We start from the raw sequence: 22,200 nt of genomic DNA, 5'->3' as shown, positions 1-22,200 counted from the left end.
TCCGGGAATAGAACACATGACATTGCTAGAACAGTTGATTCCCCTAACAGATCTAGCAAGCTTGCAACTGTGTATGCAGTTTAAATCTCATCAACTTCCTGACTGTGCTAATGACAGGCAAATGCACCCTTCCCAATACAAAGTGTTAACTAGACATGCAAGAGACTCTCAGATTAGTGAGGAAACTTATGGTAAGTTGATGTTTTAGAGAGAGTTAACAATGGAGTAAGGGCTAGATGATTTTATTAAAGAAATGTTTCAGATACTCTAAACTGGGGATTTAATATCAGACTTACATAATTCAAGAATAAGTCTGATGAAACTGAACAAAGCAGGTATGAGGTTTTTCGGTGGTTTCCCGACTTTTAGAGCTCAAAATATGACCACTCTGAGTTCAATGTGAACCGGTTTAATATTTGGGGGTGTACCCCGTAAGAGCCATGCTGATAATGTCAAAGGTCAAAAATGAACCAATCTGAGATTGCGTAGTTTTGCTTCCAAAGTTTCTCACAACACTCTTCTCCCGGTTGGATGGGCGGACTGTAGCACAATCAAAGCTGTATTTTATCAATCAAATGTGCGTGTGAGATCAAAAATATTCTGACTTGCAGTTCTATGTGCGAGATCGAGAAGTGACAATATGTTGAAGATTTTGGAACAAAATCTAGAACAAATTAAATGAAAGTAGTTTTAAAACTTTCAACAGAAACTAATGAAGGAAAATATTTACGGTAACGATCTGTTATCATCCTCAGGCAGTAGTGACTGGCTGATTGTCTTCTTCACACCTGGGTGGTTTAGGTGTTTCTAGAAGAAGACTTTTGTAAATCTTCTGAAGATCTCGGCCCCTATCTCTGTTTAACTTGACTTGTGGTTCTTTCTTAATTGCTATGGACTCCTTGATCTTTCTGTTCAGAGTCTTGTTCTCCTTGATGATCTTAATGTTCGGAGGGTCTATACGGTGCCCGGTGGACTTAAAGGGGCATTTCGTGATCCACAGCCTCATCCCCCACTTTTCTCAAAAAAAAGTTGAGATTTTTATATCACTGGAAACCTCTGGCTACAAAATGATTATGTACAAAATATTTCTTGCAGATTAATTCGTTTTGCAAAGATATCGTGAAATTTGAATTTCGTTCTGGTGCACCAAAACGAAATTACAACGTATTGTCTATGGAGCAGTGTAATACACATAATCATGCATAACTCGCAAACTCAATATCGGAATCAACTTAAATTTTGGGAATATGCTCTTTTCGTGGATATGTACTGAAAAATGTCATAAAAAGAGGATGCTAGGATCACGAAATACTAGTGATGTGGTCGGCACCGTTTTTATTGTCGACATGTCGATATAATTCAGATATACCGACGTCGACAGTGTGTCGACATAAAAAATTCTTAAAAAAAAAAAAAAAAAATTTTTTTTTTTTAATTTTCAAAAAATATTTTTGAAAACTAAAAAAAAAAAAAAAAAAAAAAAAATTTTTGTCGACATGATTTTTTGATGTCGACATGTCGGCATACGATGCCGACGTCGACATATATGTCGACATAAGGCATGTCGACCACATCACTACGAAATACTCCTTTAAGGTGTTCCTAAACCACCCAGGTGTGAAGAAGACAATCAGCCAGTCCCCGGGAGCCAGTCACAACTGCCTGAGGATGATAACAGATTGTTATCGAAAAAAATATTTGCAAGGTAAATGAAAATTTTCCTTCATTAGTTTCCGTTGAAAGTTTTAAAGCTACTTTTGTTTATTCAAGTATCGGGAACATATGAGCCTTCACTGCTGAAAATTGTTTGTGAGGTAGACAAACCGTACTGTTTTCCAAAGCGTCTTTAGAGTGTTCTATTTAAAAGGTGCCTCATGAATATGTGCCAAAAATTGTTTGCCACCCCAACCCCCCTTGGTCTGTCAAAAATTGCTTCCCCCTTTTCAGCTTGCCTAAAAACGCTTGCCCCCATTTCACCCTCCCCATGGCTCAGATAACTATTGCACAGCCCCTTATCTTATCTGTTCAAAAAGAATCCACCAAGTTAAAAAAAAACCAGTGAATTACTGTACACACAAAAGCTCCCAAAACTATGTCCCCACCCTAAAAATATTGACCAAAATTTTCCACAAAACCAAAAAAAAAACACCCAGAATCCATCCATATTTTGCAGCGACCTCTTTGCCTCAACTCCCCAAAATAATTCCTGGCTATACATTTCCTTTTGGCCTCGTTTTATAGTGGTTTTGAACCCGTTGCTGCGATTTTTTTCATACTGCTTGGCATAAACCCAGACTTGTTGATTCACTGGCTATGTTGACCTTAAAATTAGGTAAAGGTTTGAGAATTTTTCTGAAATTCAGGTTGCAAACAAAGTGAATGAAATGACAAAAGAGAGAGGACAGTGTTCTTGCAGTATGATATGAGACTAAGCTCAATGCATGTTTATTTTCATAAAATTGCATGTTTGTTGAATCACTTCCTTTTCATACTTTTAGATGTCAAGTTCAAACTAAACAAAAACATTTTAAGTTATTTATGAGGAAGTAAATAATGAATACCAATCTCTAAGTTAATAATAAAATTAATATTGCTGGTTTGGAGTCACCTATGGTGCTATCAATGTGATGCAAACCCTATTTGCAGTTCTTTAGCAGATCTTACACCCATGTAGTTCAGCATGCCCCCTATTCTTAATATCCCAGTTTAAAATTCCCCAGAATTCAAAGCTAATTACAGTAACATGGTTAGCTGGGATAATTAGGCCTAAAAAACCTAGGCAAAAAGTGAGGAGAAAAAACAGTACAAAACATAAGAAAATGATCATAAAAGGTTCATAACTTTGCTACCAAAGAGACCTGGGGATTCAACATCAGTAATTGTATGTACTGAGCAAGTTAGTAATGGTAGTAACACAATTTCATACTGAGCAGCGTGGATCAGATTGGGTCGCAATAATTTATAGGAACTCAATTTCCAACCAAAAATGCCTCTTTTAGCCTTCATGTCCAGAGTTGTCACCAGGACCAAAAAAGTACTGGTTAAAATATTGAAGGCAAAGCGTAGCGAGTGAAGCTCTTGCGGCTCGCACTATCTTTTTAATGAACGCTAGGGATCGGGAAATAGGCTTTGAGGGTACCACCCCCCTTTGAAAAATTTTCTTATGATGAAATATCATCATCCACCTCCTGTAGACAAATTAACAGCCTGAGTTCATTGGACAACCAGTAATCCGCAGAGTTGTTTTTGTAAGTTCATAACATTTGACTCCAGGGGGATTCAAATTTTCTGAGTATGTACCACTTTTTTTTAAAGAGCCGTATTTTAAGCTCCTCCCATTTGCAATAAATTGGTACATTGCAAGTGCATTTCAGCTCCGAAGAATGCCAATTACTGATGAAGTTTACAAAATATCGCCTCAAACCCCAATAAATTTGATAATAATAGAACATTGTTGCATAAAGTCCAAAATATTATGTCCCCCAAAAGCTCAAATTCAGGCTCTTTTTAATCCGCTATTTTAGGCAAATCCCGAGGCGAATGCACTGCATTATGAGAACCATATTGTTAACTCATGGAAAGCACATTTTCTATCAAAGTATTATTTGACACCATCTCCGGACACACCCCAATTAATATATAGCCTGTGCGGTTTATGCAGACCCCTTCCAGACGAGTCTTTGCAATTTGTGAAGAAATATTCCATAAATGTCAAGTCTGTAGTTTTGCTTTACGTAGTACCTCTATCAACATGTATAACCAGGAAGTTTTGAATGGCCATACACAAGTTTTATTCTGTGATTTTATTAAAAATATCAAAAAATATAAAAATCAGAATTTGGAAACAAATTGAGGGTGTTCTCCTCAGCAAATGTTACAATATTGCTTTGTTGAATTGTATTTTTGATGAACATTACTAGCATTAGCACTGGAATAACTCGCAATCCTAATACTCACTTTTTAGCCATGCACCCCTGGCGCTGACTTCACTCTAGATCATAACACAGGCTATATGCACTGCACGGATCGCATGCATGCCGGCCCATGCTGGCTGCAAAGGAAAAGGCAAAAAGGGGGGTTTGCTTTACAGTGTGCCACACTATGGCATGAGGTACGTCATCTCAATTGACTTTGACTCGCAAGTTTAGAATCTGTTGTGCCAATCACAAGGCTTAATCACTCTCTACTGTTTACAAGTTTGACAGGAAACCGTTTATGTGAGTTTATATCGAAAGAAAGACTTGTGGTTTACATACATACTCATGCTGGTTGAGATATTTTAAAGCAAACGGCTAAGATCTGTTTGAGAACAGCTCTGCTTCTTTGCACCGTGTGGAGCCAACACAAGTGGGATTAATCAACATTTTTGATGAGAACAAGAGCTAACAAGAAAGGAAACATACTCTTCAGATACTGATAGACATATACACAGGATCTAGAAAGATATATTGAAATAGTGGTAACATTTGTTCAATAATAATGACAACTGGTGTTGAGGTCTATTGCTTCAAGCTCTGTATTTGAGGATTTATACAATTTTCTGATTGTTTAATTTTAGGAGTTGATCAAAATGACGTCGGCTGAGTATGATAGGCAATCGGACCCAGCCATGGCTGCTCAAATGCACATATATGATGAGGTACCAAGGGAACAGGAAGCGGATGAGGAAGATGTACCTATACTGCCTCCAAAGACAACAAGAAGTAGTAGTGATAAGAAGAATAACAATGCCGATTCATCACCAGTAAATCTGGCCCTCAATAGGGAAGAAGAATTGTTACTGTTACGCAAGAAGAAATATGCGGAAATATTGAGATCACAGCACTCACGAGTGGATAAAGGTAACCGTGCTATACATCGGCATGAATCGGCTCCAGCACGAAATGATTTTACACACATTGTAAAGCGAAGAGCAGAAACTATGCAAGATGGAAGACCTGGTGATCCAGACTACCAAGATCCAGATGATTTTCGCTTTGACAATCTGGGATTTAAAAGCAATTTGAAAACACAAAGTTCTTTGCCTTGTATACCGGCCGTATCAACTTATGCGGAAGCTGACCAAGTTCAACATCAATCTCTTGGATTTGATTGCGATGATGAAGGGGAGTACTGGTCAATACCAAGAGATACATTCAGTGATTCAGGGGATTATGCTGAATGGCCAGCAGCCATTGCTGCATCACATAGTAATTATGGCTATAAACCTTATGCACAATCCACATTGAAGAAACAAATGTCAACGTCTACCACTAGCAGTAGTCGTACAGATTCATCAATGGTAGATATCAAAACATATGAGGATTCTATTAGTTCTGCAGACTCTCCAGATCTACCAAAGAAACATAATAATAGACCTGTTGCTAAATCGCGGAAAGCTTTCAACCATTATAGCAAATTTGTGGTACATGAAAGGGAGGTACAGGTGAATCCTAGAGACCTACACAATTCTTATGCAGATGTCACAACCCAAACTATGTTAGAAGTAAAATCTTGCTGCTCCTGTGGAGATATGATGTATATTTCAGATGATACTCTTCGTCTAAGAGATCTGCTCAGGTTTGAGCAGAGTCAACGTCTGATGGCAGAACAGTTGTTTAAGCTAGCGGAGAGGGAGGTGATGGATTTACAGAATGATCTGGAGGAGGAAAAGAAGATCACAGAGAGATTGAGTACAGATTTGATCAAAACAAAGGTGAGTGGATGGTTATGGGGGCAATATTAACTGAGTTAGTAGAAGCATGCAGAAAGGGTGGCTGTTTTTGATAATCTATGCTGAGACAGACTTTTTTTTTTCCTAAACAGAAAGGAGATAACTAGACCCCATTGGTGCGATGATATATCTTGTTTCTTTGCAGGTTCAAACTTTTCAACTTGAAGGATACTCAGCAGTGGGGTAGCCAGGTTTTTGGAACTGGGGGGGCACAAACTTGTTAATGTACTGACAGAAATATTTTTTCCCGATGGAAGTTGTGAATTGTTGACCCCAATTTTCTTTTGCCCAGTGTGTTCAAGAATCTACCAGGGGGGACCAAGGGGGGGTGCAGAGCAAAATGGTGCAAAAGATTTTGACACACATTTATTATGTAGCAAACAGGAAGATTGGGGCTACATGTACTTTGTTTCTTAACCATGCTATTGCTGACACCAATTTATTTTCGCCAAGGCTGTCATGTACCATGTTTGGAATCATTTCAAGGAATCATATGTTTCAGGGTCTATGATATAATAAAGACAAGATACAGCGGATGATTAATTGACAGTGCACTCTATGAGACAACAATCCTGGAGATGATACACAATAATGTGTAACCCATCAATCCAAATATTAAAAGGATAATATAAAGCCAAGAATTTTCTGCTTTACAAATGCTAAATTCCGCTTTTCTCCGCTTTGTAATTTTAGCACATTTCTGACATAATAAAATTTCACAAGAATCTTGTGACGATCATTGCGATTTGCAAAGTTGGGATGGGTAATTGGGTATCATGGCTGCAATGTGGCGTTGTACGGTAAATTTATGACGGATTTTACTTTATTTTGATGAATTTTGAAGACCCATTTCATTTAGTATTTTATTTATTTCTTTTCAATTGTATTTTTTTCCTTTTTCTAGGTCATTTTTGATTATTTTTTTTATTTTTTCTCAGAAATGCGTTTTCCGCTTTACCTCCGAATTCTGTGATTTTCGCGGAATTTCCGCAACGCGGAAAATTCTTGGCTTTAGGATAATATCACCATTGTTCATTAAAAGTCATATATTGAATTGCATGTGGACAGTCTGTTTTAGCTAGAAATGTGTTATCTGTGTATTTTCATGGCATTTATGACACCTTTGGAGTGATATACTTTTACGGATACTTTCATGTGTTGTCATCCTCAAGCAGGCCCTCAAATTTCACAACCTAAACACTGATCTGGAGCATGTGAAATTACCAACCCTGAACCCTGAAAATTTTGAGTCACCAGCCCTTAATAATTCTATAACCCCCCTATTTTGGGTGTTTAAAAATGATAACCCCCCATTTTGGGTCTGAAAATTCTATGACCCCCCTGTATTTTTGGGCCCCCCCCCTTCTGAAGAAAATGCCAGCCCCCTAATTACAACATTCAATTTTGTGACAGATGTCCACACATAGTTGTTGTTTAATCTCCATGTGACCAACTATGCCTTACCCAGCAAACACAAACACGTTTTTAAAACGTTTTAAATAAGTTATATTTTGGGTTTTGGTTTAGGTAAAACGTTTTAATAACATTAAAATGTCGGGTTATATAAAGGTCATGAAATCGTTTTAAAAGCGTTTTGTATGAAAACACACTACAACAATATTTTTAAATGTTTTCGAAATGTCATTGTAAACTATTTTTGAAAACATTTTTGGCCAAATATTTTGTCAACACTTAAATAACATTATGTTAAAATATTTGCACCAGGCAAACACAGAAATGATCTTAAAATGTTTTTTTCAAAACCTTTTAATAACATTTAAATTTAGGGTTATATAAAGGTCATGAAAACATTTTAAAAACGTTATTGTAAATATTTTGGGCAAACATTTTTGCAAAATATTTTTCAACCCCAAAATAACATTCTGTTTAGAATGATTTGCACCAAGTTTTCAAAAATGTTTTTGGAATGTTATTAAAACGTTTTTATACCATTTATATAACCCGACATTTAAATGTTTTCGGTAAAACATTTGTGTTTGCTGTGCAGTAAATTACGAACAAATGTTTTTTAATGTTATAAAAACGTTTTATACCATTAATGTACCCGTTATATGACCCGACATTTAAACGTTTTCTGACAACCTTTTATAACCTTTTGCGAATGATGTCGAAAAACGTTTTGTGTTTGCTGGGTAGTCAGTGGTATTAGACACTGAATTCAATTTGTCCTTTCTCGTTACCGAAAGGCTAGAGCAAATATTGTACTGTTCAAAATGGATTGGCAAGACGCAAAGTGTTACGAAATGACATTTCCTGAAGGGTTTGTAGAAACTGGCTTTTTGTGCCAGCTTGGCTTAGACCACGAACGAGGATGGGGTGGGGGTTTTCATTGTTGAGTTCCAATGGGAAGATCATTTAAACCCGGCCCCAACTCAACACAAAAGTTGACAACCATGAGAGTTACCAAATTGCGCGGAAAAGGGGTTATTTTTTTACCAGTAGCAAGGACCGCGAAATTGACAAAATAGGGGGTATTTAATTTGCACTGTCCGTGAAATTTGACAGTGAAATCAGTAAAATAGGGGTATTTAATTTGCACTGTCTGCGAAATTTTGATAACTTGAGAAAATCCAGAAATTTTATGTCAATATTTAGTGTCATTGATAAGGGTGTTTAAAAATTCTAATCATTGAAAAGGGATGTTTGAAATTCTGGTCATTGAAAACCACAAAAAAGGGGTTGTTTTTGCCCAAATTTTGTCCTTGATTTTGCATGAAAAAGGGGGGTAAATTTGATGAAAAATCATTGCAAAGCAAGGGGGCCTTTGAAAGATTTGGTAACTCTCATGGTTGTCAACTTTTGTGTTGAGTTGGGGGCCGGGCATTTAAAACAAACAAACAAACAATGGGGGTTATAATTTATCACAAAACCATGTGGTTTGACAATTAAGGATTCAAAGCTATTTTAATATAGGGAAGCCTGCAGAAATATAGAATACCTTTCACATACTTTTAGGAATGTGTTTAGAATTTAATGCCAGGGAGAAGATCATTACACCTATTCGGTTTGGTGTATCTCACACTCAATGAGAAAATGGTGTACAATTTTCCATGTTTGCATGACATAGCGACGTATCATTGACATATGCCACTGTTGTGTGTATGTGTCATACGCCATGCACTATTTCGGTATATCATGGCTGTGTGACTGTTTTGGATATGAATTCAACATATAGGCGTATCATGTGCTGTAGGCTATATGTCAATTTTGAATCATTTTTCCAAAAATTTGACATATTGGTATATAAGTTGACGAATTAATATTGATTGGTGATAACAACAATACATTTATTTCTATTTTGGGGTGTGGCAGGCTCAAAAGTGGAACTTTTAAGAATTTTCCTTTAAAAACTGGCCGATTTTAATATTTTACCGAAAGGGCTGATTTTCAATGATTTTACAGAAAAAAAGTGTACATTTATATTATTTTGGGAGGGGGTGCACCCACACTCCCCTTGGCTACAGCTGTACTCAGGCACCCACATAATAGGTCACCAACAAAAGCCCCCCGTGGAAAAGCTGCCTAAGCGACTATAAAACATAACTTAAATATCTAAATGCCATCTGAGTGACAATGATATGCTCAATGTATTGCCTCTTTATATAAAATGTGTCTATTTTATGTTTTTGTTTAAATCCTTATATTTTCACCCTTCAATTGATGACATGTAACTTTTGAAGGAAATTATAAGGAAATTGGAATAAAATTACATGCACATTTGGAGTGCATCATAATTTAATCACTGAAATTACTTGTTTAATATCAACACTGTAATTAAAGGCCCATTCAGTGATTTGCTCATCCGAACGATCGTAAAAATCATCAAAATTCAGATTTTGGTACCTTTGTTATTGTCATAGATGTGCTAACATAGCCTACGAGTGATTCAGCTGAAAGCCGTGTATTTCAGACAAAATAAGACATTTTACACGAATCTGTAATTTAGATATTGACAGTATCTAAATTAATGCACAGTGTAATTTACCCATTACCAACTTCAAAGTAATGCGCCATATTGCCTTAGCTCCAAAGCTGCAGCACCCATATTTATCCAACAGTCAAATATGTTGTAAAATCACTCATGAACTTCCATGTTCATTTATTTTTCAGATTCAAATTATTGTTAAACTATTCAAATGCTTATATTTACCCCATAACGTAGATTAAACATGGACTTTGTTGTATATTTTACACCCTGCTACGATTGGTACACTCAGTCAGCAGTACTAGTGTCTATGCATGCAGCGCGTGCATAGCTGAACCCGTTCCACACACACACACACACCCGGCCATGCGAAGATGGATTTTAATGTCGCAAAAACAAAAGATCCGCCTAATTTGCAACAGATCCGCCTCACAAGCTTCAGCGCATTCAACGCTACGATAATACACAATGTTAATTTGAGATAGTGACATTCATAATAACAAAAAATAAATATTTGCAATTAAAAACTCGTGTTTTTGAACGATTCTGAATTTTATCAATGAAAATGCAGCGATGGCGTCATTGGGTTAACGATTTTCCAACTGCTGATTGGTTGATTGCGTCACTGTCTGTGATCTGTGCATGCACGGTACGGTCCATACGGAATGATTTTTCGTATGGGTAAAATACACTGTGCTATGTGTATTTGATTGGGACTTCAACTTTGTCAGTACTGCTGTTTTCTTCATTTTTTGCCAAATTTGTCATTTCAAAAATACCAAATGACAATTTGAATGACTTACCCTTCACTTTTAAGCAATTTATAAACAATTTAAATTTTTTTACACTTGAGCTGGGATCACTGAATGGGTCTTTAAGGGAACTATAATTTGATTGAACAAAATCTTCAAATATCACACAAATTAATGGTTTTTTTCAAAATTCTGATTTTGACATGATAATGTACATGTAGGAGCCAAACACATACCTTGCAAAAATCAAGGCATTAGGGGCTGTATTCAGTTTGTGACAATATCTTTATTAGATTTTTAATAAAACAATGTATCCCATGATCCAATATTTAGGTGAATGTTCATAACACTGTACGTACATGGCGTACAGGATCATCCGGATGTTCATAACACATCAAGCTGACCGACCTCCCGGGCCGACCTCAATCATTTATATTTGTTCGGATCAAATTCATTGAAAATTAAAATATATATTTAGGTCATCCAAATGAAAAAGACCTTATGGAGTTGTATGTCAGGCAGTCAGTCTATGTGTGTGTGTCAGTCAGTCCGTGTATCAACAATATGTAAGGCAAAAACCGGGGTTAAAATTTGGTCTGATCTGAACAGTTTCAATCTTATTGCAAACATTACTGTTTTGAGGAATCCAGGTGTGTAAATATATTGGATCCAAAACATAATAATGATGAAATTGGATGCTTTACGCCCAATATTTATTGGTCTGAGTTTTAAATTATTGGACTCGATTGCATCTTGTCCAATATTTTAAAACTCAAAGCTCGACCATTAAATATGGGTTCAATCGATCCAATTTCATATCAAAATCAGTGTAAGCATGCGAGTGCTAGAGTGTAAATAAAACCTATTAAAAACATTTTGTGTTTTCTGGGAACTTGCTGCTGAGAAACTGCACTGATAAAATAACACAAATTTGGTTGTGATTTTGCTCAGCTTTCACAACATTCTGTCATGTTTTTGTGGAGTTAACATCCATTTTCATCTTCATATTTATTATTATTATTATTATATTATTAAAATGTCCCTAAAAAGGTAAACTGGCGTTGCCTCCATTGTCATTAGTTTTATTTGTCATATAATTGTCATTCTAATTAATCTATTAATAGTCTTTTTTTAATTAAAATTGTGTTAACTCTCTCCACAAGGGTGCATGTCTGCTGCAGACTACAAGTTCAATTTTTTTCAATTCAAATATTTCAGAATTGTAAATTTCATGACCATATTTGGAATAAGCATGTGAAATGCATTAAAATGAGTACAAACAAGCCTAGTATTAGTTTAGTGGTTCTTGAGATAGCTCTTGATATTTTGAGAAAATATAACAAAATGTTAAAGTCTATTTTGTGTAAAATTTGTTGAATTTGCCACCCCAATGAATGTCCTCCGAAAAAAATCCCTGGTCGCCACTGCAAGTAATATCCACAGAGCTAGCTTCAAGTATTACTACTATTTTCATATACATGGTTTTTTTCTGTTTCACACATGACATGATGCAGCAAAAAAATAAACTTCCTCTCAATTAATTTGCTGAATAATTTTCAGAACTGGGAATAAGTATTCTTATATAAATTAGGAAATTAGTGACATCAACATATGCGAAGTATGCTGTGCAATTATAGCGACACTTTCTCGATCTCTAGTCTTAATTTGTCTGACTCTTGAAAGAGGATGTTCCAATTGGCAGCCTCTGTCAAACATCATCCATGTTTCTGGTTTTAAATGTAGATTTTGATTAAAGTAAATATTTTTCTCATATCATGTTGTTAAGGGGTGGGGTATTGATAAATTGATATTTAACAGTCCTCAAAGTAAACTTTATAAATATAATATAAATCTAATGATACTGTATAATACTAAATGTGTATGTAGCTGGGATAAAAGCCGATGATCAATTGAAAATTTTGACCTTTCATATTGAAGAAATTAGGTCTTTTGGGGAAAGAAATGTACATATCCTTAGATTTACTTTGTATTTGAGGACTGTTAAATATCAAAAAAAATTTAAATATCAAATTCTAATAATTTGTCATAAAATTTGTATTATAATGCAAATTTCAAAAAATGAAAATTCCTATTAGATATCAGGACATTCCACGTATTCAGAATTAAAAAAAGAAAATAATTTAACCTAATTTTTAATCTTACAACTACTCTAATGTATTGTCCAATGATTCAAGGATAGAGTGTTATTGGTTTTTCTTTCAGAGATTTTCCATATTTATACGGAAATTCCAGGTTTTTTTTGTGTAAATTTGACCAAAATTTCAGTTTTTTTACAATTTTGTTTACCATTTTGAAAATCTCGGATCTTCATAGTTAATTTAGAAAAAAAAGTTCACAAGATTATGAAAATTTTACAATTGTTATCTTTAGTGTGCTCGCAGATCTTCAGGATCTGTGGTGTGCTAAACTACATTGTAGAAAACCCAGTGCATTTTACTGTATGATAGAGGAATGAGGTAAACACAAATTATACTTTTACACACTAAAGGTAACAAATTGTAAATTTTTCATAATTGCTTTAACTTTTTTTTCAAAATAACTATGAAAATCCTAGAGCTTCTCCAAATAGAAAACATAGAAAAAATTATGATTTTGTTTTAATAATCCTAATTGCACCATCTGCTATGACATGATATGATATTCAGGACGAATCTTCCGAGGGTCAATATGCCCTTGATTATGTCCCAAAATAAGTGTCTGAAATTGATGATTTTAGAGCCTAAAACCCACCAGCTTCAGTCCATCGTTACCCCTTGGCCCTTGACCCACCAGAGGCCCCACCAGAGTCCTTAATTTATCTATCATTATTTGATTTCTTGGTTTTTTTTATTAAGACCTCAGTGGCATCTCTGCGCTTTACATTATGCATGTCTTTTTATGTCCTCAGAGTAACATTTAATTTGTGATTTTAGGAAAATATGCTTCTACCAAAATCCAGATGTATCCAGCTAAGCTCACTGATCTTAAATTCATAGGCGGCGGAAGCGAGGTATGCGGGGGGAAAATCCCCCCTACATTTTTGGAAGGGGGGATGTTCCCCTTTAAAAATCATAACAAAAGAAAATGTAAAGCAATAATTGCCTGGTACATTTGCCTTTTAAGTATGAAAAACACATGTCTTGGGCCTAAATATAGAGTTAAATTGCAATATTTTGTGCACAGGTCCACAAAATAGCCAAACACACCTTGGGCCTAAAGTGATCTGAATTGAAATTATTTTGTGTGCAGCACACAAATAACATCAAGCAGGCCCAGAAATAAATATGCTCGTCTCCTGAGCCCCCTAAATTCATCAAATTGTAATGCTTCCACCGCCACTGCTTAAATTAGAGAGATATTTTATTGGTAGGCCTATACATATTTTAACACATTGCTAATGAACTAGAGCTTAAAATAGATGTAAGCATGTTATGTTTAGTCTGTTGGCCTTAATCGGAGACTTAAAATAGCCACAATTAACAAGTTTCCTCTGTATTGGGTAATTAGTGACAGTTAGCTTCATCATTAATGCTCCGTGTGCTAGCCATAGGCTTCAACATAAAGAATCTAAGTTTTGAGATATTTTCTCAAAATATTAAGAGCTATCTTAACCACTGAACCAATACTAAGCTTATTTGTACTCACTTAAATGCATTCATGTTGATTCCAATTGTGGTCATGACAATTCACATTTCTGAATTTTTAAAATTTTTAAAGCAAAATTTGAAACTTGTCGTCTGCAGTCGACACCCGTGTGGGGAGGGTTATGGTTATATTTACCTGAGTAGAGTCAGCTAATTGAACTTGACCTTGACTTTACCCCTACTCAAGCAATGTGAAGGAGGGATTTAATGAATCCGTTCAATTAAATTCCATTTATTCTTATTTCGGCCACATGATTTCATCATTGTAGTACATATTAATATTGTAGCGTAAGGGAACAAACCAAAAGATCGATGACGTCCTAGTAAACGAAACTGGTTTCGTTTAGGGGGGAGGGGGTAAAATTGCTCGATTACGTTTGTACAAAAACATCTGTCTACAAAAGGGTGTCATTATTATTATTAGGCCTATGTCAAAATTTTCAACATTTCATTATTACGTTTCTGGCAGGGGGGGTCGGCTGAGAAAGCGAAACCAGTTACGTTTAAAGGGCGCCATCGATCTTTTGGTTTGTTCCCTAAGTTAAATTTCCATCTTGTTCAGATTGGGTGCCACAAGCTTCACGCTCTGCGTCTTTGCGGCATCCACATCTCTTCACTTCTCATGTTCTTATATTGTAGGGGAGAGCGGGGAGTGTTCGCCCTAGGGGTAGGTTCGCCCACCCCTTGTTTCTCAGCACTACGGCTTTCGGGGAATTTGATGATGGCAAAATTAGGTGACATAGGTCATTATAAACTTCTCATATTAGCTACGCGACATAAAGGGACGTGTTCGACGAACTGCAGCCAAAACAAAAAAATTACACCAAAACGTAATTTTTTCTTGCATTAATAATGTTGTATCATCATTGATACATAAATACAGATGGTTTTAATGGAAATCTGTATTTGGAACATATGGGATTTGTAAAAGATTTAATGCAGTTATACACTCCTTATTCGATTTGTATTTTGCATACCCTGAAGAAAATACAAAAATGTGCACAAGCACGTTAAGCCCTTTGAGGATGGGGCATGTTCGCCCCATATCTTCCCGGGCGGACTTACCCCAAACTGGAGGCGGACATGCCCCATTAGCGTATTATGCAAAATATTGATAATTATACCATTAAACAAGGTAAAACTACTGAAAAGCATGTTTTTTAAAGTTATGTGGTATCAGTATTACTCATACCACCGTTTATGTCCTAATCCATAATCCCCCCGAAGTTGTAAACATGATACGTTTAAACTCACTTTGGACCCCTGCAACAAATTTAGTGATTCCCCAGAAGAGAATAAATGCCCTCTTGCTAAATGTTTGCATTGGATATGTTATTGTTACACAATGTTTAAACCCTTTTTGTGATTAGGGTCAACTTACCCCACCATATGGGCGAACCTGCCCCAATATGGGGCAAGTTCGCCACTTTGAAAAACTTTTTTGTTTGCTCTATCCTGTTGCTATTGTAAGGCCTATAGTTCTGGGATTGTGGTCGTATATAGCTAAGACATAGGGCTTTCACATGGGCTAATCAGGTCATCCCCAACCTTAAAATTGACATCGCTAGGCGGGTCAGAAAAAAATAGGGCGAACACTCCCCGCTCTCCCCTATTTCTATAAGTAATTATCATTAAGTATTTCTTATCTTGCATTTCCAATTGTATAACTTTTTGTGAATTGAGATGAAAACAAATAAAACTTGAACTTGAGGGGGGACATTGGGCTCAAATTCATGAACCTCCTATATGGAAGAGATCCCATTAAGGTAGCTGCATTTGAAATTCACGTATCACACTCCCTGTGTGAATAATTCACACTCCTATGAATAATTCACTTGTGTGAATTGCTGAAGTAATATCCAGCAATGCGTGTTTTATCTGGTGTTGTATCCCCTCTAGTTGCAGTGGCGTAGCTGCCGGGGGCAGGGCGATCGGGGGGCCTATTTGGGCCCCGCCCCTAGTGCAAGGAATCCGGAAAAAGAGGAAAAGGAGGAGAGAGAGGAAAGAGAGAGGAGAGGAGAGAAAAGAGATATTGGAATCCATACGATATGCAATACCATACGATTATTATCAATAAACCTTTGTTTGGGCCCCTGCCCCATACAGGTTTGCCCCCCCCCCCCCTGGAAAAAATCCCAGCTACGCCGCTGTCTAGTTCATTGGTTGGTTGACAACCTGAACTACCACTGTATCTGTTCAGCTTAGGTTATTGTATTTTTAAGATATTTGAAATAATAAAAAATTGTAGTTAAAGTCATCAAAGAAAAGTGTTAGCACAGCATTAGACCCAACATGATTTATACTTGTCAAATTCCAAAGTTCAAATTTGAAACTCCATTTTGGTCTTTTCCCGCGAAATTTTTATAAAAAGCCGTAGAATGTTATTGTACCATAAACTTTTTTGAATCATCCATTTAGTGCAATGGGGATGAATGTCATAATAATTAGATGCACTGAGAAAGTATTCCACCATCCGCATTAGGAAGCATTGTCCAGCAAAATAGCTAAACACAGCCATATTAAAAATTCTCCACTAGTTCCATCCCCATTTAATCAGAGTCTGATGAGTTTATTGCAAAATAATTTATTTAATAATTTTTATACACTTTCCTTCGAAGGTTGATACCAAATTTGATATCAAAAGTTTGATCATTGTGAGCATAGGAACTGTTGTTTGGAAATTTGTGCAATATTAAAAATGTATTTATTTATTTATTGTGTGGATGAGTCTGAGAAGGTGTGGGGCCTAGGCCTATTATAAAACTTAACATTTATTTTCAATTTGTTATTTCATTTTGTTGGTTGAATGCAAACTATGAGAAGGACATTTGGAAACAAAAAACTTTTGTACAAGAAAATATTATTTAAAACAATGACTTACAGAAAACAATTCTTGTAAAGTCACTGTATCTGAAAATTTCAAGCGAATGCTGATATTCTTGGGAAGGAACGTGCGATGTAAATATTGTGCTAGTTGTGTCAAGGAATGTAATGCTTTTTAAAGTGAATATTTTTTTCTATTTGAAAGGACTTCAATAGCGAAAAGATTTTCATTTCATATTTATTAACCGTTATCAAAAACATTGAGAATCACTCAATTTGGTTGGTTAAAAAAATTCAAATTTTTCTACTGAATAAATTATTTTGAACTACAATCTAGGCAACTGGACTTACGTTTTTTTTTTTTTGAGTGGGAAATTTTCACGTTCTATCCTGAACGCCTAGATTGTAGTTCAAAATAATTTATTATTTACTACCTGGATGAATGATAATCTTCACAAACGTTTTCTACTGAATATTTACTCAAAAATGGTTGTCCGGTACTGCAATCAGCAAAAGATTTTTTGAATATTCAATGGGAACATTTAAGAGAGTAGTCTAGCTCTCATGTCAAATTATAGAAAATTATTAGTTTTGAGTCAGAAATAAAATGATAATCAAAAGTTGTTATTTTGTTAAAGAGGAGAAATCCCAGAGGTTTCATGGAGTTTAGACAATTATGTTAGAAAACAAAATAGTTTAAATATTTTGCAGATGTTCTGAAGTAGTGACTCACTCCATTTTCCTTTCCCCCAAAAAAGTTGTATGTATTTTTAGCTGAAATATGAAGGACTCACTGTGTAGAATTCTATCTATAGTGGATTGCATTGGGTTGTCAATCTTTGGCTTCATTTCTGCCGGGCCGCATTTCTGTCTTGCTGAAACTGTATAGCTTGGTTAATCCATAGACCATTTAAAAAATAGTCTATGGTTAATCTAACTTCTCAAGTCGATCGAGCTATAACCTTTTTTTCTGTTCTTTTGGTCACTGTTTCTTTGTCTGTGTGTCTCTTTTTTCCCTCAACCTCAAAAATAACTGATGCAAAGTCATTAACCTTATTCATAACCATCAATTTTCACTTTTTTAATTGAATTTTCTTTTAATTTTGAAAACAGAACACAATTTTAACTATATCTTTTTTTTCCCCTGTCAAAAATCGAATAGCCAATTAAAGAAATACCGCTAGAGACCAATCTTACTAGCGTGCAATTATGTGATATCCAAATATGGCAGCCAGCATCAGCGTAAATTGTTTGAATGCATAAAACGTCACACGGCACGGTCATTTGTACTTTTAGCTCGGTGATGAGACGTGGTTATTATACTTTTTCAATAACTTGCATTTGCGTCCGCATATTTAAGAGTTATTATCTGTGATTGGATTAAACACATCACATATATTAATGAGGTTATGAATATTATTTTAATTAGATTTTTACAAAAATAATCAGACTTGTTGACCCTCCCCACCTCTAACGAAAGGACTTTCATTTCACTTTTGGTTTATTCCCTAAGAGAGAATAATGTTTGGCTAGAGTGTTGTATGAAAAGAGATACTCAATTCATTTAGTGTTGAGAAAATCCTAAACGGATCAGTTATTATGAGGAAGTAAAGATATCCTCTCAAAGTCAAATGTGTAAAAAAGTGTTTACTTTAAGATCTACAAGCGTTCATGCTCTTCTTCATGAAAAGCTAACTAATTTTTGTTTACTCCGAACCGATTTTTTTTTTTTTTTTTCACAAAAAAATTGGGATAAAAAAGTGAATTATTGTGATTTGTTCAAAAACTCTAGATTTTTGAAAAAATCTGACATCATCATGGAATTCCTTACTCATTTCCTTTCCAAAAATGTATAGTTTTTATAATATAAACTTTGGACATATAATTCAGGAATAATGATGCTCGAAAAGGTCATGTTTTCTCCCCTTACTCTGGCGTTTAAGTTAATTACATCAAGATGACGGCACTATCAAATCATTGAGCTTCCTAGATTTGAAGTCAAAAGTCTGATTCTGACTCCACATTGTAGCTGTGATATCGATCAAGGCCATAATGAAATCTCAGCTAGGTTGAAATGAGATCACCGATGACAATTCTCATTGCACAGTGAAATTTTTAATCGTTCAACTTTTTCGCTATTTCTTGCGATATCGCGGCAGTGCACACTTGTGATTGGCTGTTGGAAAATCAAGGTTGGCATTGACTATGAAAGAATCAAAACTTGATGTTGCTCATTGCTGCTGCTTCGCCACTCGTCCATCTCAAAGACAAATTTTGGACAAATCAGTAAACCCCAGGGGGGGTTCTTCAAAAAAATTTGTACGGGGGTGTGCCACGCAGACTTTCGGATGCTGACTTTCTCTATACCTACTTTTTGCTGTTTTTGCTACCCATCAGTATACCAATTTTCAAGAAAAAGCACCCAAAAAGCACCAAAATTTGCCATAATTGGGCGCTTTAATGGCATTTTTGCCCAAATGCGCCCAATTGGGCGCATTGGTATCCACTGAAAACCCACCCATCGCTGAAAAGGTACCCCAAAACCGTGGCACATCCCCGTATACCTTCAACCAGGAAGACCCCCCCCCCCCGGGCAGTAAACATGATAAATACCATATGTTGGTTTCAAGTGTTTGCCATGTGCCATTGTGGTTTTTCTGTCCCAAGTGGCATTGGATCTTCCTGCACCCTCTCACACATTCACAAGTTGAAGATAGGAAAAGGGAAATGAACCTCAGACAATTCAGAGATGTCATAGATAAAATGATGGCTATGATGGGTAGATAACTTCAGGAAGCTTGTCACTCTGAGTTTGGTATATGACATGGTTTACAATGAGATGTAATGACCTTTACAACCGAGCCCCTTATCAGCCGCGGATCCAGAGAACAAAAAATACGGGGGGGGCGCAAAATACATGAGATAGAGGGCGACGAACCATGGCCGCGAAGCGGTCATCGCGTGAGAAACTTGAGAAACTTTTGCAAAATGAAGACCTAATTGAAGCCATTTAGTGGACCATTTTGACACTATTATTGTGTAAAATTTGAGTTTGAAAGAGCAGAAGATTATAAAATGACCACTGTCATCATGTCTGGTCTTTAAAATTGGTATATGTCAGGACCTTTTTCAACAATAGTTGTGTTCACTGTTCAGACACAGCCAGTCAGAATTCTTGAGGATTGGTGTTATTAAATTGAGAATTGTGATTCCTAAGTCCCAAACTGTGTACCAACAGACTGGAGTCCACAAGTTTTGAGGCTTGATGACATCAGCTTTGGAATTATAACCAGAAGCTTACTGTGATGCTAGGGGTACACCACAGAATTCTAATATACACAAGAACCGGTCATCCCTATACAGATTCGTGGCCGCACACGTAACCGTCCCGGCTGAAAAATGAAACAAAAAAGGTACGGCAAGAATTTTTCGCATCACATAGGCCTACGTCGAAGTTCACTTTTCAATGTGCAAACTGTAGTTAGGATAATGAAAACGACTGGTAAGCAAGTCTACTAAATGACTTCAAAATCTGAAGAAAAAAAAAATGCTGGACTGTCGCCGGACTCTTTCCAGAACCAATACAGCATATTTAGCCATTGTCAACATGGGGTCATCGCCAGGCATGATGCACTCATGTCTACAGTAGAATTCACCACGACCTTTGCAGGACTTAAACCCCATTAAAAGCTATTAAACCAAGATAACGCTCATTGAAAACAGCTCAACTATGTTACATCAGATCTTCTCTGGTTAAATCCACACACACATGTGTCTGTTTTAACTGTGCAATGAGCAATGAGCTGGTATTAATAGTTTCAGTTGGGTGAACGATTATAAAGCAAACGCAGGGTAACAATTACTGTGTGGCCTTTGTTCACGAAATGAGACAATTCTGGGCATATTGTTATAACCACATTCTTGAAAATGAGAAACATAATGGCTGTGGGCCGTAACACGGTTTGGAAATAATTTCTGTATATTTTTTGGTGTTATCTGTCGTTTACATATCCTTCCTAAGTGCGAAATATTTCCAAACACCTAAATTAGCTAAAAATTTAGGACATGTTACAAAACTATATTTTCTAGAATTTCAGAAGAGTACTTTTAATATTGGCCGGTTATTTTTCACACAGCGACGTTAACTAGGCAATTACCCATACTTCTATCATACACTATTTGTAGAGGTTACGTGTCAATGGTAAGAGCACTGTGTATTGTGTATAGGAAAACGGACAGTAACTGCAGTATGGAATATTTTCCTTATATAAATAAAAACTAACACCTCCGCTATGTGGTATTTCACGATATAACGTTTGAATGACGAGTGACAAGCTCTAATGACATCATGATGTAAACAACGCCCAGGTCATTAATAATTAATTAGGTAAACCCAAATATTTAGAGTTCAACAAATCAGAATACGATCCGCTACCTCCAAAATTATGCAAATGAGTTGAAGGAGGTTACGTGAATATGTACACTAATTCTCATCTAGCTTTTACTAAAAGATCTTTAGGGTACACCGAATTGAACCATATAAAATATTATTGAAACAATGTCATAGATTAAGCTAGCTTAGCACTCGAGAATCCCATAATTCATTTGGGTTATACCCCAGATGTCACCAGATCACGCTGACTTGCAATGCGCATGCAGTAGCGATGTTCGCCAAACGATGTGTGCTGTGCATTGGAGTGACGTCAAATGATGACATCTTGGGTCTAACCGCAAGGAATTATGGGATTTACCGAAAAGGTCCATCGCAAAATGGCTTATTCACACCGCAGTAGTAGCACTTGAGGATCACTCAGGGAAATCAAGAAATCCCCTAAATTTCTTGGGGATAAATTTGTGGATAAATTTGAGGACAAACTTGGATTCCTCAAGACCATTCACAGTGGCGCATCGTGGCCGCCTCAACCCGGGGTTGAATAAAATTCAATTGTGCCGCCCTTCCTCAACAGCCCGAAAAGGTTGACCCAATTTTCATTTGAAAAGTGAAGAGCAAAAAAAAAAGGGTTTCAGGCGCTAGCGCCCTAAAAGCAGCACATTTGCCGCCCTGTTTTTGCCGCCTTCTTCTTCCGCCGCCCCTTCATTTTGGCCGCCCCCTGCTTTTACCCCGGGGGGCTGGCGCCCCCAAAGCCCCCCAAAAAAAATATGCGCATGATTCACATGGCCGATTTTCCCAAGAACCTCATTGCTTAGGCAAAGAGCTCTCCAATGTGGACATGCCTGGAAGCAGATTGAAGGTAAAGACGCAAAGAAGCCATGGTGTCCTTTCCAGAGGCAGCTCCAGGGCAGCATCATGGGGGGACTCAC

At 36.4% G+C, this 22,200-nt stretch overlaps 1 protein-coding gene across 1 annotated transcript in view; it reads left to right on the top strand.

The window, feature by feature from the left end:
• The first annotated feature begins 118 nt into the window (after window positions 1–118).
• The window catches only part of LOC140165760 (uncharacterized), a 193,124-nt gene continuing 171,042 nt past the window's right edge, over window positions 119–22,200 (top strand). The window contains exons 1-2 of the mRNA XM_072189081.1: window positions 119–191; window positions 4,559–5,695. Coding sequence (XP_072045182.1) covers window positions 156–191; window positions 4,559–5,695 — 1,173 coding nt within the window. The 5' untranslated portion in view covers window positions 119–155. The remainder of the gene's footprint in view (window positions 192–4,558; window positions 5,696–22,200) is intronic.

Source organism: Amphiura filiformis, chromosome 12 (genome assembly GCF_039555335.1).
Source record: "Amphiura filiformis chromosome 12, Afil_fr2py, whole genome shotgun sequence".
NCBI classification, from domain to species: Eukaryota; Metazoa; Echinodermata; class Ophiuroidea; order Amphilepidida; family Amphiuridae; genus Amphiura; species Amphiura filiformis.
The sequence above is the reverse complement of the archived record's forward strand: the minus strand, read 5'-3'. Positions and strand labels throughout refer to the sequence as shown.